Source organism: Gobio gobio (genome assembly GCF_949357685.1).
Source record: "Gobio gobio genome assembly, chromosome: 7".
Lineage (NCBI taxonomy): Eukaryota > Metazoa > Chordata > Actinopteri > Cypriniformes > Gobionidae > Gobio > Gobio gobio.
Window position 1 is genome coordinate 2,292,097 of NC_137103.1, and position 22,455 is coordinate 2,314,551.

At 42.5% G+C, this 22,455-nt stretch overlaps 1 protein-coding gene across 1 annotated transcript; it reads right to left on the reverse strand.

Moving 5' to 3' along the window:
• Positions 1 to 1,790: 1,790 nt before the first annotated feature.
• On the reverse strand, positions 1,791 to 20,236 carry aaas (achalasia, adrenocortical insufficiency, alacrimia). Its single transcript, XM_079821507.1, has 17 exons — positions 20,167 to 20,236; positions 19,937 to 20,032; positions 19,035 to 19,162; positions 18,867 to 18,922; positions 18,671 to 18,762; positions 18,491 to 18,537; positions 15,985 to 16,083; positions 13,802 to 13,945; positions 7,947 to 8,067; positions 7,749 to 7,873; positions 5,853 to 5,913; positions 5,678 to 5,768; positions 4,795 to 4,867; positions 4,637 to 4,704; positions 4,264 to 4,345; positions 2,184 to 2,268; positions 1,791 to 2,002 (listed from the first exon to the last, which is right to left on the reverse strand). The coding sequence occupies exons 2-17, from the start codon at positions 20,030 to 20,032 to the stop codon at positions 1,859 to 1,861; spliced, it is 1,512 nt and encodes a 503-aa protein (XP_079677633.1). The 5' UTR covers positions 20,167 to 20,236; the 3' UTR covers positions 1,791 to 1,858.
• Positions 20,237 to 22,455: the final 2,219 nt, after the last annotated feature.

Sequence of the window (22,455 nt, forward strand, 5' to 3'; positions counted from 1 at the left end):
CCGCTGTCAAATAAATGTTATGAATGAGTTTTGCCGGGAGTACAATTCGCTGTGTAGAATGCGCTATGCGGAAGTAAAGACGCGGTCTGAGATTCTACCGGAAATACGTAAGCAGAGTTCGTGCATAGAGTCAATTCAAAATTCAAACTATAAATGCCGCGTTGACGCTATTTAATGTGGCGTGACTGGTCACTGATCACAGTTCAAGCGGCCGATCATCTGTGAAGGCGATCGATCATCTCTTCCTAAAGAATAAACATGAATGAACATCTGAAGGTATGCTGAGGATACATTACAACTCACTGTCATGTGTATATGTGGTGTAATCGTCAATCAGTGTCTCAACGGCGGAAAAACGTCAATATAACGGCTGTAAACTAACAATATCAGCATCACATTTACCTCAGGCAGTCATTCAGTGTCCACAGAATCATATTCACTAGAGAAATCAACTCTTTCACTAAATATATGCTCTATATTAGCCGTTATATTCATTATATTCTACTGAACCTGTTAGTGATGTCTTGATTATTTCATGTGTGTTTAAATAAACCTGTCATGAAAATGACACACACTGTGTATAAATTATTATATTTCAACAACGAATTGGAGAAAAAACTATTTTATCATTAGAATTTGGAAGTTATTGCAAAAACTGCCTCATGTGAAGTTTACATGTTTGCATACAATGTGTTATTTGAGTGTTGATTATTAGACCTAAAAATAAATAGCCACTGAATTACGGCTAATAGTTTGGGCTCTGTTGTTAACCTTTAATATTAATGTGCGAGTAAGGGCTCCCTATATCTTCAATTAACTTTTAGATATAATTTAATGAATTCAAGGACAGGCACTTTTTTTCTTCTTCAGTAAACCACTGTTAAACATAAAAATAAATAAAAAGCAATTTTGTAAAACTGCTGTACCGAACCGCGATTTCAAAACCGAGGTACCGAACCGTCAGTCTTGTGTACTGTTACATCCCTACTGTCAGTGTCTATTTTTTATTTGTGTACATTTAAAAATAACTACAAAATGACCTGCCTTTGAAAACTGAAGAAAACAACAGGATGTGCTTTTCTGTCTCCTTGAACATCTTTTCTGGCTCACATGCACAGAAATGAACAAAAACACAGCGAATACTTGACGCACAGACTGGCATGAGAAATATCTCTATCAATAGAAACCTACTTTCTTTGATTATTTGCTGTTAAATATTAAAGTTATTAAATAAGTATTTGAATATACATTTGGGGAATACTTTTTGTTTTCTCTCTCTCTACCTCTCTTTTCGGGGGTCATTCCCGGAAATACAGAAATCAGCCGTAATTTAGTTTTATGTGTATAGTGAACAGTGCACATTGCTTGACTATTTCCTGGGTTTTTGTTTTGGATTCCGTCTCTCACAGTTGAAGAGTATCTATGATGAAAACTACAGACCTCTACATGCTTTGTAAGTGGGCAAACCTGCAAAATCGGCAGTGTGTCAAACACTTGACCGTTGATTGATTGAACAATTCAGTACCAGTTCTTGAAATCCTGGACGCAGTTGCTCAAAAGCAATCTGGTGGGATCTATCGGATTCGGTCAAGTCTTGGGTTGTTCACCAGAAGGAAAAAAATACTTTTTGGTAGGATTGTGATCGATCGGCAAATGAGTTCCTGTGAATGGTCTCATCTAATTGACTGGAAGACAGGCTAACTAACCTCTGACTCCAGCCTTTGAGACGTCTCTCCGCAGTCCAAGTCAAGTCAAAGGGCTCTGCAAATATACACAAGTCACACACAATATGCTGCAAAAATAGTTTATTGTGACAGGTGGCAGGTGATGTGGACTGGCTCTGCAGAGGTGAATGTGCTCAGGAAATGAGCTCAGTGTAGAGTTTGTTGGCGGACGCATGGGTCGTGTTGCTGGAGAGCACTTGCTGCTGCGACTCTCCTGATAAAAGCCCAGCACCACTGAAGTAGAACGGCACATGAGAGATCCGGCCGTCAGACCAGCACTGCCAGAGAGAGAGAGAGAGAGAGAGAGGGAGAGAGAGAGATCACTAACGTTTAAAGGACACCCAACCCTGTGTGTGTTAGGGTAATTGTGGTAAGTGTAGTGTGAATGTGGACTGATAACCCCAGATCCTCCACACACTGCTCGTAGGGGCAGTTTGTGAACATTACACCGAGACTCACCACAGTCAGCAGAGCGCCGTGCAGGAAGTGCGGGTGGAACTGCATGAATCTGGGCTCTGCTCCAGCCTCGCCCATCACAAACCCACTGAACCAGAGAAAGACACACAGAGGTTAAGACTGGATCCGGATCAGAACCGGCTCTGGACTGACGTCAATCTGATACTTCAGAACACATCAAGTCAGCAGAAGTTTGAAGATCATGAGCTATCATTATTGACTATGATACACATCACTGTACATGCAACAATAATACAAACATATATCTGCAAGGAGCCATTAAGGGGCCAAGCACAAAGGCAAACATGGCTGGCCGTCAGACCAACTGCAACAATGAGCGATTCAAGATCATTTTAGGCATAATGGCTGAAAAATCATAAATACAGTCACTAGTAATGTGATTTAATAACATTTGACCAATAGGTGGCGCTGTGGCCAAATAGATTTGCAGAGATAGAGAGATACAGAGTTATCTTGGCATCATGCCTCAACTTTGTTGCTGCGGTACACGAAAACAGTTTCTTCCATCGACACAAAATCCATAAGTTTGGCACGGTCTGAAGATGATATGATACGATACGATTTTGGTGAAAATCGGACAAGCGGTCTAGGAGGAGTTTGAAAAAGTATGTTTTTAAAGAAAAACAAAATGGCGGACAGGAAGTATGGCCAAATATGGCAAAATTGGTATCTATATTCTCGGCATAACCCAGGGAATGTATTAAGACTATAAAAGGCTAATTTATTAGGATTTTTCTGCCCAGAAACTTTGAGTACGGTCAGGGCAAATGCCAATCCGTACGTAAAATATAATTTTTTCGACAAAATTCAAAATGGCCGACGCCCCAAAATGGCCGATATGGGAAAATGGAGACAGAGCGACACGCGTCAAAATCTGAAGGCCACGCCCACCGGGGGGAAACAATCGAACGCTCTCCATTGACTTTGCATTGCGTGAAGCGCATCCTTGTCATTTCGGACTTATAACAAAAAACAGAACAATGTCTAAAAGCTGATATGTGACAAAGTGTGCAGCAAACAAGCTAAACAAAACCCACAACCAAAAACCCAGAAGTGTTTATAAGCTGTTGACCCAAAAAACGAGCATTTAAGGACAAAAAAGTGGATACAGGCCATTGAGACACGTTATATTACACTGAGAAGTACACACACTAGAGGAGAACGTCATCAGAGACAGGAAATATAACATATAAAACTGACATTTGGATATTTGACTTAACAGTGACAACATATTTACTGCACACATAGACAAACTGAGACATACTGAGTGTCAGGATCCCAAAATGTCCCCAATCTTCAGCTGAAGCGTCACGTTTTACTGCCTTTATCCACTTTTGTCTCCTTAAACTCTCATTTTTTGGGTCGACAGCTTATAAAAACTTATTTCTGTGTTGTTTAGCTTGTTTGCTGTACACTTTGTCACATATCAGCTTTTAGACATTGTTCTGTTTTTTGTTATAAGTCCGAGATGACAAGGACGCAGCCTCACGCAATGCAAAGTCAATGGAGAGCGTTGGATTCTTTTCCGCCCCGGTGTGGGCGTGGCCTAAATACGCTCTGTCTCTATGCCAAAGCGCTCCGAAGTTATAAGAAAAACAGGCATTTCTTTCATATCTCCGGAACACTAGGTGGCGCTGTGCTGAAACTGTGCAGGTCGCCTCAGGCTGGCATAACAGACACCAGGTTTGGTCAGCTAAAGCGTGGCGGAGATACAGCCTCACGTTCACTTTGGCGGGCACTACGTTTTTTGACCAATCAACTTGAATTCCGTAACATTTTGTCGGCATGGTCTGAAGATGATCTGGTGCAATTTTCGTGAAAATCGGAGCAACAGCCTAGGAGGAGTCCAGAATGAACATTTAAAATGACGTTTATTAGCACAAACATGAGTGCAACTTTGGACAGGTGGTGGCGGAAGAGGAAGAAGAAGAAGGCCATCAATTACGATAAGCGTCTATGAACCTCCAGTGCTTGGCCCCTAAGGATACACCAGTATCACCGCGGTCAGTCGGCCTCTGGGTGGAGTGTGTGTGATTTCTGTGGGTGTGTTACTCATACACACCAGGGCAGCAGCTCAAAGACAGGAGCGGAGCGCGTCTTAAACACAGCTATGACGGACGGGTGATGATCCGACTGGGAATCTCCTGCAGAGCAACACAAGACTATAGGTTACTCAAGACCACTGGTTACTCAAGACCACTGGTTACTCAAGACCACTGGTTACTCAAGACCACTGGTTACTCAAGACCACTGGTTACTCAAGACCACTGGTTACTCAAGACCACTGGTTACTCAAGACCACTGGTTACTCAAGACCACTGGTTACTCAAGACCACTCAAGACCACTGGTTAAAGGTCATGTGGTTCAGTGTGCAGGAAAACAACTAGAGCTGCTCAAGCCAGTTTACAGTTTAGTGATGTCTGCGATACTTTACCTTTGAGAAGCACGGCGAGTCTTTCCCCTCGGGGATCCCAGGAGAGCGAGCACACCTCTCCACCAACACTGACACACACACACACACACACACACACAGCTCAGGTCTAACACTCTTTAATCAGATCCGCTTGAGTACATGAGGAGTGCAGGTCTTACGTGAGGTCTCCATCAGGTCCAGGGAAGCTGGTCTCAGACAGATCGGCCACCACTGTGGCGGCTTTAGGCCCTCCTGAAACAGAAGATCAGGTCCTTCATGCTAACATGGCAGAGCCTTCATGACTTAGCAGTGTCTTCTGCTGTTAAACACACACTACACAAGCACTCTCAGTGTCACCTGACCATCATCTAACCTATCAGAAGAAGAGGAAGTACAAATTACACGACTGAGCGCTCATGTATGCAAGAGATTCAAGTATTAGCCCATTCACCAGTGGTGTAAAGTAACGAATTACACATACTCTCGTTACTGTAGTTTTTCTCAGGAATTGTACTTTATTGAGTAGTTTAAAAACAGTGTACTTTTACTTTTACTTGAGTACATTTGAAGTGCTGCATCTACTGTTACTGCTATTTTCCCTAAACCTACAATATGTTTATTTTTGTCCAGTCAATGTGATTGGCCAAGGCGAATAATAAGCCCTGTCTCCATGCGTCACGTGTGTGGCTCTCGTCATATCAACCACAGTTAGGGAGCTTTATGAAGGGGTGTTGTTACTGGTTACTGTATGAAGACTGAAATCGCCAACACACATCCTCATCTCAGCGTAGTTTATCAACTGAGCCAGGAGAGAACGCGTCCAGAGTTAAGTGTTTAAAGGGGCGGTACACTTCATTACAAATCATATATATAAACTCTTGAGTACTTTCACAAGGGCTACTTTACTCCTACTTTGAGTAGTGTTTAGGACAGGTACTTTTACTGGAGTATGCTTCTTCAGTCCTCTTTCCACCACTGAATATTCAGTTCCTGAGTGTGTCCAGACGTGTGTGTGTGATGATGTGTGTTATAAAGCCGGAGACGATGTGCTGATGTTCATACCTGTGAGGTCAGAGAAGGTCAGCGCGTATATGAGCCGCTCTCCCTGAATGCTCAGCAGCAGACAGCCTCCGTCAGGACTCCAGCAGGCCGACTGACACACACACACACACACACACACACAGTGAGTGAGTGAGCCAGGGAGCCTAACCCAGCCCAGTGTGAGGAGTTGTCCTACCTGACAGCTACCTTTGAGACACGGCCATCTCTCACAGGTCCACATGCGCGTCTCCCAAACCCTGCAACACACCAGCACATCTGCACATCAACACCAGCACATCTGCACATCAACACCAGCACATCTGCACATCAACACAACACCAGCTGACCTGTAATGTAGCGTTCTCACCGGACGCTTGAACATTGAGTTTACTCGCTTCATTCGCGCGTGACATTCACTGCAACAGACGTGATTCTCCTCATGGGCGGAGCTTCTGCCAGCGGCTCGTCTCAGTGAGAAATGGCTGACATGGGCTGTGTTTACACGTCTTTTTTTTGTTGTTAAAATCTACTGTTAATGTGTGACAAAACGTAGTTTTAAGACTTTTTCAGTCGATAATGTAGTAGTTTAAAGCTCAAATCAGTGGTTTATTTATATAAAGAGTGCCTATTTGAACATGTGATGTGGTGTGTGTGTGTGTGTGTGAGCTCCAGTGGATCAGCGGCGCTCATTAACCCGGTGAGATCAGCCTTTCCTCAGCCAGTCCTTCTGCCGCTGGCTCTGATGATCTTTGGTGTGTGTGTGGGTGTGTGTGTGTGAGCTCCAGTGAGATCAGCCTTTCCTCAGCCAGTCCTTCTGCCGCTGGCTCTGATGATCTGTGGTGTGTGTGTGTGTGTGTGTGTGAGCTCCAGTGAGATCAGCCTTTCCTCAGCCAGTTCTTCTGCCGCTGGCTCTGATGTCTCTGTGGTGTGTGTGTGTGTGTGTGTGTGTGTGTGTGTGAGCTCCAGTGGATCAGCGGCGCTCATTAACCCGGTGAGATCAGCCTTTCCTCAGCCAGTCCTTCTGCCGCTGGCTCTGATGATCTTTGGTGTGTGTGTGGGTGTGTGTGTGTGAGCTCCAGTGAGATCAGCCTTTCCTCAGCCAGTCCTTCTGCCGCTGGCTCTGATGATCTGTGGTGTGTGTGTGTGTGTGTGTGTGAGCTCCAGTGAGATCAGCCTTTCCTCAGCCAGTTCTTCTGCCGCTGGCTCTGATGTCTCTGTGGTGTGTGTGTGTGTGTGTGTGTGTGTGTGTGTGTGTGTGTGTGTGTGAGCTCCAGTGGATCAGCGGCGCTCATTAACCCGGTGAGATCAGCCTTTCCTCAGCCAGTTCTTCTACCGCTGGCTCTGATGATCTGTGGCGGCTCCAGCTATAATTCGTCTTGTAACGGCCGATCTTTGCTCTCATGGATCTATAATTTGTTCCCTGGCGAATCGTTTAGGCTGAGGGCAAAGTGAAGTTTCATTACTTTATATTTTTAGGCTATAACTGTACGTTGCAGTTGTAACGTTAGCCTATTAGCGCTGACTTTGAATGTTTGACTGAATTGTTTGCTTTGTTTCATGTGTAGCTTCTTATACCTTTTGCTTACCTTTGTATTATTGATCATAAACTTGCATTTAACAAAAAGAGACTGTGTTGTGTTTCATGTAATTTAATGTTATCACAGTGATAATCATATTGTCTGAACCAGATATTAATATACAGATTTTCTCCTTATTGTTGTCAGTACTAGAGCAAGCTCTTGATTGGTTAACGCAGCGCGAAATATCCGCCAAAGTTCAGATTTTTCAACTTGATCGATTTGAGCGAATTGCGCGTTCAAAACGCTCAATTCGCGTCCTTCACGCCGCCTCAATCGCGTGAATCTCGCCGCAGAATGTCATTTCGCGTCTCTGCATTGACTTAACATGTAAATCACTCGCGCGAATCACGTCCGGTGTGAACGCACCATAACTGGGGTCATGTGACTGTACCTGAGAGAGTGTTTGTGTCATGTGACTGTACCTGAAGAGTGTTTGTGTCATGTGACTGTACCTGAGAGAGTGTTTGTGTCATGTGACTGTACCTGAGAGAGTGTGTGTCATGTGACTGTACCTGAAGAGAGCGGAGGGTGTGGCGGCCAGCAGCCGGCTGCCGTCCGGAGCCCAGGACAGGTGTGTGACGCCGCCTCCGCCCACCCGCTGCAGAGGAACACAGCTCTCAGCCGCCACGTCCCACACCTGCACAACAACACCTCAGCACCACACACACACACACACACACTCCTGAGGTCGGCTCATGGCTCCTGCTTACCATCATGGCGGTGTCCACAGGAGAAGCAGACACCAGCAGAGAGCCCGTGGGGGACCAGGCCATGGACGTGATGGGGGAATGACCCGGGTGAGACAGCACCTGCGCACAGCCGGACGACGGCCTGAGGGACACACACACACACACACACACACACACACACACACACACACCTGGTCAGATTACTCCTCTACTTCCTGTTCTGGCTGCACTCATATACAGACTCATTAGAGTTATTGGTAGAATTATTGCTTCACTAACAAGATGAAGAAAGCGATAACGATACGCGTTGATTCTACTTTAGAAAGGGTTGCTAGGCCTGTCACGATAAATTTTGCTGGACGATAAATTGGCCAAGAAATGATTGCGATAAACGATAATACTGTCGTTCTGAGACCATTTTCATCTAAAGTAATGATAATGGCATAATAATGCAGGTACACCTTTTCAAAGATCAATACACTTTTATTTCTAAAGACTATTTAACAATGAACAACGGAAAACATTTTAAATGTCCACAATAAATTAACAAAACAATAAAAGCAATGGACTCTCAGTCTGTTCACAAACAAATGCACTTGAATAAACACCAAAAACAATAAATAAAATGAAAACTGCAACGGATGACTGTGTTTTAGGGGCATATTATGGGGTGGCACGGGTCACAAAACCCACAGTTCGGCTCACGGTTTTCGGTTGTTGTTTTTTCTTTTAATCGTTAACACTCCAGAAATGTACTTCAGCATATGATATTTAGCTTAATTATCCACAAGTTAGAATACAGTATTAAAAAAATAGTTATATGATGTAATCATGCACAAACTGAATTTGACTTGACTTGAGCACATTATTGGGACCATCTGTGAGGAGAGCTAGGGGAGATGTTGATACAGTAAGATAGGGGTGTAACGGTACACATATTGGTTCTGAACCGTTTGGGTACAGGGCTTTGGGTTCGGTGCATGTGTGTACCGAACGGTTCAGAATGCAACCTTTAACGGTCGCTTGTTTTAAGCGCAGAACACACGCTAATCCTAGTTCCCACTCGAACATATTAAGTATTCAGTTCATTTTATCACGAAACTCAAACGATAAATGCCGTTTTGACGCTCTATGATGTGACGACTGATCACTGTATAGGCGCGTCAATTCATTCATAAACATGAATTAATATCTTATGGTATGTTGAGGATAACACTTACTGAAACGTATCATATGTGGTGTAATCGCTCAGTGTTTCAATCGCAGAAAGACGTCAAACAGCTGGAGAACAATGTCCTGTAGCATCATCTACCTCAGAAGTCCTTCAGTGTCCACAGCTGTTAATCACTAGAGAAATCAACTCTTTCACTAAATATATGACATATATATATATATTAATTCTACTTAACCTATGTCTTGATTATTTAATGCTATGTTTAGATAAATCTGTCATGAAAATGACAGTCACTAAGATTATATTTCAACAACGAATTGGAGAAAAAACATAATTTTATAATTAGATTTAGGAGTTAATGCAAAAACTGCCTTATGTGAAGTTTACATGTTTGCACACAATGTGTTATTTGAGTGTTGATTATCCTATAACTAAACATAAATATAAGCTGAATATAGGCTCATAGTTTGGGCTCTGTTGTTAACCTTTAATATTATAGTAATAATGTGCAAGTAAGGGCTCCCTATATAGTTTACAGCATTATCTTTAAGAAACTTTTAGTTAGAATTTAATTCATTTAAGGACGGACAATTTTTTCAGTAAACCACTGTTTAATAAAAATAAATAAATAGCCATTTTTAAAAACTGCTGTACCGAACCGTGACTTCAAAACCGAGTTACTTACCGAACCGTCAGTTTTGTGTACCGTTACACCCCTAAAGTACGAGAGAAGACATGATGACATGCTTTCATTTATTTGGCAAAAAAGGAGAATGTGTATTGCTATCTCTACAGGAACGTATGTGCCTTTTTAGCACACAAAGATTGAACTTGAAGCACACAAAGATTAAGCTGAAGAATGAACTTGCATTAATCAAACTGCCAACTTCAGTGTAGCTTTAAGCCTTGTTTATACTCGATGCGTCTGCAAAATGGCGTCAGCGGAGCGGGCGGTAGTGTGTGTTGAGTGTGTGAGACCCCATTTCTCTTGGCGATGTGCACGTCAAATTTTGTAACTTTGCGCGGCTCCTCAACCGAAGACGCACGAGCTCCAGGAGAATCTGGCCGAGCATGACGTCTCATCACGCCGAGTATCAACACCTCCACAAACAGACGAGGTGTAGAGATGTTCACCAGCCAGAGCCGACTTCTGCAGAGTTTATGCTGATGAGCGTTTCAAACTCTAAGCAGACTCCGCTTCAGCCTGATTTAGCTCGAGATGACGCCACACGAGTGTGTTTAAGTATATCAGGTCCTGTAGAGCCTGCATTTCTGCCCGAGCCCGACGGGCCCCCACTTCTTTACGCCCCTAGGGCCGGGCTTCGGGACAATTTTCCCGTCATACCTCAAACGTGGGTCGGGCTTTGGGCCTTTTTAGGCTTCTCCTTCATTTTATATTTTAGACATTCAATAATTAAAAGAACCAATGAGATGTGCTGCGCTGGTGGAAACAACATGAGACTAAGGCTGTACGATTAATCGAAAAATAACCGAAACCGACATTCAGAACCTCTAACCGACGTATTTTTCCCATGTGGGTTATTTGGGTTTTAGTCACGTGACTCCGCCCGTCAGTCACAGCTAGTGCAGTTTGCAGCACACAGAGATGCAGGAGCAGTTATCTGTGCTTATAGATGCCCAGAATCACTATAGGAACTGCATGTTTTACTCAGTTTACACAGGTCAGTTAATTGCTGTTCTTATAGCCTACGCGCTGACACACACACACAGAGACGGCGCGCGCAAGCCCCGAAGCCGCTTTCACTTTCGTGCTCATAAAGTTTGTCAAGTATGCGTTTAAAGGCTTGCCAGTTTCAACATTTAAAGCGATTGTGCGCTATTCAAAAGCAACAATACAGAAAACTTCTCCGCTCAGGGCTCAGCTGTTTTCTGAGACACAGAGCCGAGCCGTGTCGCGTCTCTGAAAACGCGCGCGCCCTGAAGGCAGATCTTTCACCTAACTCCTCACAAAGCTTGTCATGTGTATGTGGTTTAAGCCCTGCCAGTTTGAACATTAAAGCGAGTTTCGACCATCAGATGTGTATTATGTTGAACTAATGCCTGATATATTGTGACAAACGAACACTCAGATCTAGCTCACACATCACGTGAAGATCGCGCGCAGAAACACAGTGTCAACGCTGTCCTGTGACTAAAGTAAATTCACTAAAGGAGCTCAGAAACTCAACCGTTATAGCATATATTTTAATACCTTTGCAGTAAGTACAAACCACAGCTTCATAATGAAGAGACAGAATGAGTAATTCACACACAATCACTCTCTCAATGATGCATTCAGATAAATGTAATGTAGGTCTACTGTGCTAATTTATCTGTATCTGATAAAATCTTAAAATCACAAAGAAATGCACTTTTTCATTAGAAAAAAAAAATCCACCTTTAATAGTAGAAAATATTTACAGTACAAACCTTATCAGGAACTTACTCAAAAACCTTATGAGGGCACAAAAAAAAAGAGCAAAATAATCGTTCATTAATCGTAATCGAGGTCAAATGTTCAATTAATCGAGGTTTTTATTTTTGGTCAAATCGTTACAGCCCTACATGAGACCATGATATCGCGACTCCGCAACTGTGAAGACCGGCTCAGTGTTTAGAGGACGGCGCTATGCAACACACATCGCCGCAAATAAAAAAATTAAAAAAGTCTGAGATGCTCAAAAACACAAGCATCTTCATTTAAACTAATGAGACTAAAGGCTCTTACAGTGCTCAGGTCGCTCGTTCTCATAATGCCGTCTATGATGTTGAAATGAGCTGATGAATAAAATGGTAAATGGACTGCATTTATATAGCGCTTTTTAACAGACCAATGGCCTTCCAAAGCGCTTTACACATTGCCTCACATTCACCCATTCACACACCGACGGCGGTGTCAGCCATGCAAGGCGCCATCCAGCTCATCGGGAGCAGCTGGGGTTAGGTGTCTTGCTCATGGACACCTCCACACTTGGTCAGGTGGAACTGGGGATCGAACCACCAACCTTCCGGTTTGTAGACAACCTACATGAACCACTGAGCCACTGCCGCCCCACATGAAAATGCTCATATCTGTTGCTTTCGTTGATATGAACTCCGTTAAATGTGCATATAGCGCGGGAATTGAAGATCGGATTTATATTCACTTTGCGGAGAGGTGTAAGGCAAGACAACCTGCATGTTTTTTTATTTTTATTTTTTAGATTGTGTAGCCCGTTTCGTTGCGATCTGCCTGCCTCATCTTGTCAAAAAGGGCTTTTTTACTGTGAGTGTGGTGATAGAGGCTAAACGTTTAAACCATGCTTTAAGTGTTTATATGGACTTTATAAGCAAGACAAGTCCAGTGTTGATATGAGAGGCTAAAGCGTTGGGTTAACTCACTACCGCTGGCCGCCACTTTAAAAAGCAAAAACTTTAATTTAACAAACTACAAAATGCTACAAACATTTTTCTAAATTAACTTAATAAAAAAACAAAACGAAATATAACTACTTTGACATTAAAAACAAAAGTGAACTATTTTAATGGCTGCAACAATGTGTAATAGGGAGGATAAAAAACACACAGGCTCCAGTCGGACTCTGGCCGGGCTCCCTAAACGTGCACATATTCAACACCCGGTGTATCATTAGTCATATGAACTCATTATTGCTTGAGTATATAGTATAGTTGTTATATATATAGTGTTGTTAAGTGTATTTAAAGTGTACTGTGAAGAGCTGTGATGTCTGGATCAGGCACGAAGCTCTCCATGACTATAAGAGTGAGCTGAAGCAATAAAAGATGATCCTGAGAGACGGGAGCAGGCGTTCAGAAGCGTGTGTGTGTGTGTGTGTGTGTGTGTGTGTGTGTGTGTGAGTGTGTGAGTGTGAGTGTGTGAGCGTGTGAGAGCGTGTGTGTGTGTGTGTGTGTGTGTGTGTGTGTGTGTGCGAGTGTGTGTGTGTGTGTGTGTATGTGTGAGTGTGTGTGTGTGTGCGTGTGCACGCGTGTGTGTGTGTGAGTGAGTGAGTGAGTGAGTGAGTGTGTGTGTGTGAGCGTGTGAGAGCGTGTGAGAGCGTGTGTGTGCGTGTGAGAGCGTGTGCGTGTGAGAGCGTGTGCGTGTGTGTGTGCACGTGTATGTGTGAGTGAGTGAGTGAGTGAGTGAGTGAGTGAGTGAGTGTTTGTGTGTGTGTGTGTGTGTGTGTGTGTGTGTGTGTGTGTGTGTGTGTGTGTGAGTGAGTGAGTGTGTGAGTGAGTGAGTGTGTGTGTGGGCATGTTTTTGTGAAATATCAGGACACAAATGTGTATAATGACATGGTTATTACAAAAAGAGGGTGAAATATGAGGACGTTCCCCATGTCCTCACTTTTCAAAATGCTTATAAATCACACACAATGAGGTTTTTTTCACAGAAAGTGAACTGCACAGTCTCCTGTGAGGGTTAGGTTTAGGGGCAGGGGCAGTGTGTGTGTGTGTGTGTGTGTGTGTGTGTGTGTGTGTGTGTGTGTGTGTGTGTGTGTGTGTGTGTGTGTGTGTGTGTGTGTGTGTGTGTGTGTGTCCGCGCGTGCGTGTGTGATGCTGTACCTGGTGGAGAGCGAGGCGGGGTCCACGTGCCAGATGAGCAGGCAGGACTGACAGGCCACAGCAGTGTGTGTGTGTGTGTGTGTGTGTGTGTGTGTGTGTGTGTGTGTGTGTGTGTGTGTGTGTGTGTGTGATGCTGTACCTGGTGGAGAGCGAGGCGGGGTCCACGTGCCAGATGAGCAGGCAGGACTGACAGGCCACAGCCAGAGCGGAGCCGCACAGAGGCTTCCACTGCAGCGCACACACTGACCTCTGACAGCGGTGCTTCAGCGTCGGGCTGGTGGAGCTGCACACACACACACACACACACACACACACACACACACACACACACACACACACACACACACACACACACACACACACACACAATGTTCTTCTGGCATCTCCAACAGGCTCACACACACTGTAATGTTCTCATAATCTGACGCTTCAGCTCTTCTCTCAGTAGCCGCGTTTCCATTACCCTTCAAATTGCGCAAATTGAAATTGTGAATTGAAAATACGCCTAATAGAAACGCGTCAATTTCGCAAAAACTCCCATATATCGCAAAAAAGTTTTTACGCTCGCATGAGGTGGTTTTTCAGGCAATTCGAAAAAGGAAATGTTCGCAAAACTGCAATGGAAACAGTTTTTTCGCATTTACAGGTCACCTGGTACGGTCACGCATTGCTCTCACACACGGCCTACATATCATTTTTTTTCCACTCAAGTATGTACGAGATCTTATGCCATTAAAACGACATATTTTCTCCTAATAAGGAAAGTGTAACTTTATAATGACGGACCCGGTGCAGCCACAAATATCATAACTATCTATAGGCCTACTGTAATTATGACATATATTCCAGAAATGTATTAAAACAGAAAGACGCTATAGTTTCAGCCATACTCAAAGACTAGGTCAATCCATTCCCAGCGATCTTGGTTTGCTTCTTATTTATTAAATATAGCCTACAGCCAAATAGTGGATTAAACATTGATCAAAATTAAAATACAATTTATACTAAACAAAATTAATTTTAAAGAAAGACTTTCTAGAAAACACAATTCAATTGTGCTCAAAATCCATGTCTCCAGACATATGCGCATCTGATTAGCTTTACTCATGCTGCTCACTTTTCATAATCAACATATGAAATTACAATATTATAATATTTGGACATAGCCTAACTATATGAAACTAAATAGGCTACGTTTTCTTTAACCCTCTTTCTGACGAAGTCGTCGCCTTTTGATGAATTTTTTCCTTAGGCTATTCCAGTGGAAACTTAAAATACTCCGTCATGTTTAGCCATACAGATCAGTGCAAGACATAATTATAAACTATAAACCGTCTACTTTTATTAGTGTACACTCACGATAACAGCAAAGCCCGTGACTCAGGGAACAGATTATTCTCCACTCCAAACGCTGTCTTCATTTCAAATATATATTTTGTTTATTAAACGCAAAGTTTTTCATTTCAAAAGCATTTCTAAATTCAGTTTCTATTTCCAAAAAACGAAATTCCGAGCCAAAATAACGAAGTGGTAAAAAAAACGTTGAGTTACCACCATAAAGATTCAAACTTTTCGCTCGTCTCTGTATGTGGCAATGCGTCACAATGACCTGCGCATGTAAAAGTCGATCATTCTTTACAGATGATGGTATGTTTGGACAGAAGACGAGTTCTTTATTAAACTCAAAAAACAATAGAATATAAAATGCCACAATTTGTCATATGTGCCGCTCCAGTATAAGGTGCTTTCCTGGCCATCAGTGCTATAACACACACACACACACACACACACGTCTCTTTCCATTAATAATAATGGCGCGCAGTGGCTGGGATAAACATAAACCTAACAACATACGTAGCATGATTTTTGGAATGATTTATCACGAGAGGAAAACATTTTTTTTAGTCGCATAACATCAGTTAATGGAAACGCTGTCATTTCGCAACATTTTTTGTCGACTTTTAGAAAATATTGCAAAAGTTTTGCGCAAATCTGTAATGGAAACGCGGCTAGTGTCTGAAACACTTCAGTCTGTCTAAGCCCCGCCTCTCTGAGAACTGCTCTGCTGTGATTGGTCAGAGAGCACACGCTCATTATCATATCTGAATTTCTGTGTATTCTCCACATGAACAACACCAGCCGAACTCTTCCAGTCTCAACTAGTGTGTGTGAGGGCGGGGCACATCACCAGCAGAGGCGGGCATTATGCTAATGAGTCACACACCTGCGTGAGACGGAATTACACTTCTTCCCACTGATCTGACCTTTGCCCTTAACAGCAGTGTGTTGTGATTGGCTGTTGTAACAGTGCAGTGTTTGCACCTGTGGGATTTGTAGATCTTGATGGAGTCGTCCAGTAACGCCACAGCGAACTTATCAGTGTGAGGATGCCAAGCGAAGCTCCTCAGAGCGCCGTCAGACCTGCCACACACACACACACACACACACACACACACACACACACACACACACACACACACACACACACACACACACACACACAGTGTCAACACAAGGCCTCGAACCACATGACCTCTACAATCTACACCACGTCCTGCTCGTATTGCTCTTCTGATGGAAGACATGAACACTTTTATTCAGCAAGGATGTGTTAAAGTGATAAAGTAAAGGCTTGTGTTGTCAGTAGAGAACTATTGAGAATAAATGCGGATCTTTTTCACTTTATTCATCTCTGAATCACACACACATCACACTAGGGCTGTCAACCAATATTCTAAATTTGAATATATATTCAAATAGTTTAAAAAAAAAGAATTTTGAAGGTGAAAATTAATATTCAAATAAAAAAAAAAGTGTAATAAACGGCCGCAGTGGTAGAGGCGATGGGCGGCTGAAGCCTTGATTATTCTTATACTGGCCGCTGAGCTGTTCTCTGAAACCACAGAGGGCGACTCGGAGTAATTATACACCATCAGGAAAAGCGTGGAGAAGAAGTGGCTAATCTACACAGGTGACGATATTTACTACAGAAGAATCATGTACAACAGATCAAAATAAACCTTGATATAACTTGTGACATGAGAACAAAATGTGTGTAGAAATTAGGGCTGTCAAAAGATTAATCGCGATTAATCGCATCCAAAATAAAAGTTTGTGTTTACATAATATGTGTGTGTACTCTGTTAATTATTATTTATATATAAATACACACACAAGCATGTATATATTAAAGAAAAATATATTATTTTTATATATAAAACATTTATATTTATTATAGATTATATAAATGTATATACATGCAAATATTTCATAAATATATACATGAATGTGTGTGTTCATTTGTTCGTTGTGTGTAGGTAATACGTTGTCAAATATGTTGAATCTTAAATAGCCTACCTATACAAGTAGTTATGTCTCTGTGTATTCATTTGTCCTGTTATTGACGTAATGCGCGTCATTGATAAAATGCGCAACCAAATATTCGAATAGTTTTTAGAGGGAATATTTGAACGTTATTTTTGAGCACTTTTGACAGCCCTAGCGCAGATATTGAGCAGCTGCTCCCAACATTGGCAATCTGAGCATCCCATCAGCACATCAGAACGATTTACAGCAATCACAGGAATATGATTCATACAGTCAACATCTGTGCTCAATGAAAGAATTAAAGCTCTTCTTGTAGTTAAATCCGTCAGAAATTACCTTTTTGATTATATTTGTGTGTGTATATGATACACTTTCATTTCCAATTAATTCCCATAAATTCCTGTAAGTTCCTGTTAAGTTTCCAACTTGGAATATATCTAAAATTCCCCAGATTAAAGGGTTAGTTCAGCCAAAACTGTAAATTGTGTCATTAATGACTGAGCCTCATGTGGTTGGACACCCGTCAGACCTCCGTTCATCTTCAGACACAAATGAAGATATTTTAGTGTAAATCTGATGCTCTGAAAGGCCTCCATTGGCTCAACTTTACACTCTCAAGACCCTTAAAGACACTAAAGACTAAAGTTACAAAGTCCATCTCACTACAGCGGCTCTACAATAACTTTATGAAGACGACAATAGTTTCTGTGCGCAAAAAAACCCTAAATAACGACTTATATAGTGATGACGATTTCAAAACACGGCCTCATGAAGCTTCGAAGCGTTATGAATCAGTGAGTCGATTCAGCAGTTCAGAGTGTTATGAATTAGTGAGTCGATTCATCAGTTCAGAGCGTTATGAATCAGTGAGTCGATTCAGCGGTTCAGTGCGTTATGAATCAGTGAGTCGATTCAGCGGTTCAGAGTGTTATGAATTAGTGAGTCGATTCATCAGTTCAGAGCGTTATGAATCAGTGAGTCGATTCAGCGGTTCAGAGCGTTATGAATCAGTGAGTCGATTCAGTGGTTTGAATCGCCAAATTTCAGCAGTTTGACACGCGATCCAAATCATGAATTGACTCACTGATTCATAACGCTTCGAATCTTCATGAGGCCGTGTTTTGAAATCGTCATCACTATATAAGTCGTTATTTAGGGTTTTTTTGCGCACAGAAACTATTCTCGTCTTCATAAAGTTATTGTAGAGCCGCTGTAGTGAGATGGACTTTGTAACTTTAGTCTTTAGTGTCTTTTAAGGGTCTTGAGAGTGTAAAGTTGAGCCAATGGAGGCCTTTCAGAGCATCAGATTTACACTAAAATATCTTCATTTGTGTCTGAAGATGAACGGAGGTCTGACGGGTGTCCAACCACATGAGGCTCAGTCATTAACGACACAATTTACAGTTTTGGGTGAACTAACCCTTTAAGTACCCATGGAAATTTCCCAGAACTTTTCCAAACACGCAGTAAAACAAAGCAGCCGTGAAGCTTTAGGACGTACCAATCCAGCATCTGTGAGAACTCTGCCACCATCTCATCACTGCTCAACTACAAACAGAAGCAGAGCGTTAGTGAGAGTGTGTGTGTGTGTGTGTGTGTGTGTGTGTGTGTGTGTGTGTGTGTGTGTGTGTGTGTGTGTGTGTGTGTGTGTGTGTGTGTGTGTGTATCGGCTCATACTCACGGTCAGATGAGGAAACAGAGAGCCGTGGAAGGAAGACGCCCATCTCAGCAGAGCCAGCGCACAGGCCGAGCCCACCGACAGGAACCTGGGCACTGAAACACACGCGTGACACACGTCACAGCACACGCCACGACACACACGTCACAGCACACGCCACAACACACGCGTGACACACGGACATGTGAACGCCACTCACCTTCCTCAGCGCTGTTCGTGATCTCGTCCAGAAGACCGTACAGGCCCGCATCTCGCCTGAGAGAGAGAGAGAGGACTGTTAGTGTCTGATGGACACACACACACACACACACACTCACTCACACACACACACACACACACACACACACACACACACACACACACTCACCAGGCTCCAGCGCTCCTCATCCACAGTGTGTCCCTCTGGTCCAGGAAGGCGGATTTACTGCTGCTCTCAGGACGGCTGTGACCCTTCAGAGTGTCTCTGGTGAACTGAGGACTGGGCAGATCCGACCACTGAACACACACACACACACACACACCATTATATCCTGCTTTTGACATCATTCACACAAAAACACACAACGCTCTCGTTGTGTCGTGGCGACATCGTGTGTGCATCATGTGAGCGTGACGTGTGATTGGCTGGAACTCGGGTATAATCATCTTCACCCTCTGCCTCTGGGAAATTTCCTACTTCCCACTTCGGAAGTCGCATTCAAATTTTGACTTGAGAGGGCGTTCATGTCCAGTTTTTAACTAGGAAACTGGTATTTATGATAACTCTGATATTATGTACATCAGCCATGTTTGTAGTTTAACACTTTTCATTTGTGTCTGTAGTTTTATTCGTGTTTGTAGTCCAATATTAGCCATTATGTGTACAGAAAGAATTATCTTAAGTCTAAACAAATCTATTTTTTATTTTGCTCAAAATATTTAGTGAAATGTTAAAGCATGTTGTGAATGTGTTATTGACTATCTTTACATTAATATCTGATGTCGTATCAATCGACTAAATATCAAAAAACAGAAAGCCTGTGAAGGCAGCATAACCGTCAGTCTGACACACCCGCCATGTTTGTAGTTTTTTATTCGTGTTTGTAGTTCTATTCGAATCCTCGTCCAAAGCGCAATGTAAATTTATTTATGCATAAATGTATGCATTATAAAATAATGCATTGCATGGCCCCTTTACAGTAAACTCTCTGATGTCTTCATATCGTGACAAAAAAAACTGAAAGTTGTGTTGAAACAGTAGAAGATGAGAAAGCAGTGTGTCACGCGCACCTGTGTGTCGGGCAGTCCGGGCACGAGCTCGTTGTTGTGCTCGCGCAGCGTCAGTCCGGCGGTCACGGGCGCGCGGAACAGGCTGAGTGAACACATCTACACAAAACACACACAATCACATTCTCATTCACTTCCGCAGGAGGATATCACACACACGCATGACCAGCAAACACAATCAGGCTTTAAACGTGATCTTTAGCCTCACAAGTGTGTTGTTGTGCGTTACTCACTTTCTGAGGTAAATATGGGGACCGCAGCTGAACTCGCGCCTTTAGTTTTACGGAAGCCTCAATGAAGCACAACACCAAACCGACGAACGCGTTTTCATAATAAAAGTCCTATAGCTGTTGCATAATAATGGTCACTTTCGGGTTTAATAATGGTGTTACTATAGTAAAACTATATACGTTTTTTGGCAGATTATGATTTTTATTATGGTTTTACTAATATTATGGTTAAAGTCCCCATGGAATCAAAATTGTTGCTGGTATGAATGTGAGCCTTATAAAGTCCCCCTGTGGTGAAAATAAAGTTTTTTAATGTTGTTTGTATGTCTATGTGGTGTTTATTAATATGCTTTGAGACAAACCATGTGCAAATTCATCAGTCAACACCTTTGCTGAGTATTTTCTCCTTAAAACTACAGCGAACGATTTGATATTGCGTATATATTTTTCTATTGTTTATGAAAATTAGGTGCATTTAGCAATATAGTGAGTGAATTATGTATACAATGTATATTACAATGTTAGGACACATCATTTTTTACTTTGCAGTCAAGTCCATGATAATGAATACGGATGTCAAATGATTTTTGTGTATTATACGGACCAAGGTACTGCCTATGCCTTATTCACCTCCAACGTTGTAAAGAGCTTGAGGGGTCCACCTAGCCTGGCTCCGCCCTCCTACTTCTGCTCAATGTTCATTTTCCTTCAGTTCTCCGTCTGGGACTGCAGTATATTCTTAGGTTTTCTCCGAACAAATTTTAGCCGGTCCAATCAGTGAACAGAGGGCGTGGCTGAGAGCGATGGCGTTGATGTCGTGCGCTAGTTTGAGTTGTAGTTCAGTAATGGCGGTGGAGAAAGATGCGAGCGAAGCCGTTCGGTCGGTCGTGGCACCGCTACCGAGTATCCAGAAGTTATAGCGGAGCAAGAACAATCTGTGCTGAGTTCTGTTGGTGGCCGTGATGTTGTGTCCCGGGGAAAGTGTGATTCTCCAGCTCGCTCTGTTAGTGCTGAAGGAGTTGCTGAAGCTCTATTCGGACGGTAATTGTTTCTCGTGCGGTCAGAAGGTATGGTCATCATTTACAGCGGCTAGTCATGTGATTGCCGTCCGTCTCCCACCACCCGTGTAAAAATCCCCGGCTGAAGGACCTCCTGCTTTAGACAAACACCAGCTCGTGTGGTCATTTAACTGCTCTCCGAATCCACATCTCTGAGTTTTCAAGAATATATCACTTCAAAATTCACTGTTTATATCCTTTTGACCCCTGCAGAACACCGTACGGCTGCGCTTCGCTGTCATTTGGATGCGTTTCTAAACTTGTATTTCTTTAAATGCTGTGAAAAGTGTTTACAAGAGCAATATATTTCATCACCGCTCAAACAAAGGCCGTTATTTACGGCAGCATTTATTCTCATCATGCCAAGCATATGACATTTTATTTACAGCACACTCATGTTTCACTCAGTGCACTCACTTTTTATGTCGCAGCGCACCTCTTGGTCTGGGCCTGTACCGTGACGGTAGTTTAACAAACTCAGGGTTAAAGGATTAATTTAGAGTTGACAAAACCAAACCAATCTATTCAGCTTTCTCTGTTAACTCAGGCTTTGATCCTGAGTTTAGGAGTTTAGCTGTGACATCAGCAGTGAACAGCCAATCACACGCTGTGGATCAGTCAAACTGAGATTCACTTCTCGTGAGAGAAGCAGCGAAATTAATTTCTCTCTTCTGCAGAATATTACATGATTGAAAAATATTAAGAATTTAAACAAATTTACACAGCAAGAAGAAAAGAGCTGTCTATGAAAGTGGACAACTTTAAGAAAGGTCTTACTTAGTGCAAGTAAAAGTTATGAAGTTAGTTTAGTTGATATATAGAGAGAATTGAACATTTAAACTCACATGTAGTCATTTGTATAGCTTTATTTACTGATTTTAAAGCTTATTTGTATGACCTTTATATACGCTATTTATATTAATTTTAACTAAGTGCCTATTAATGGTTGATTAACTAAAATGATTCATGTGTAATTGATTAAGGGTATAATAATTACTTAAATGATATCTAAGTCATTAAAAATTATTATTATAATAAATAAGCATTGTTAAAAGCCAGACGCTTTAGTCTTTAATAGCCATTTGCTATAGTGCCCTTTAATGTGGAGTAGAAACAGGGGGCGTGGCCTCATTGCATCAGAGGCGTGTCACTTTGCTCACAGCTGATTGGTCTAATTTCAGTTTGATCTCTTATCCAGAACATGACCTGCCCTGGAGCAGGTTAGCCGTGGAGC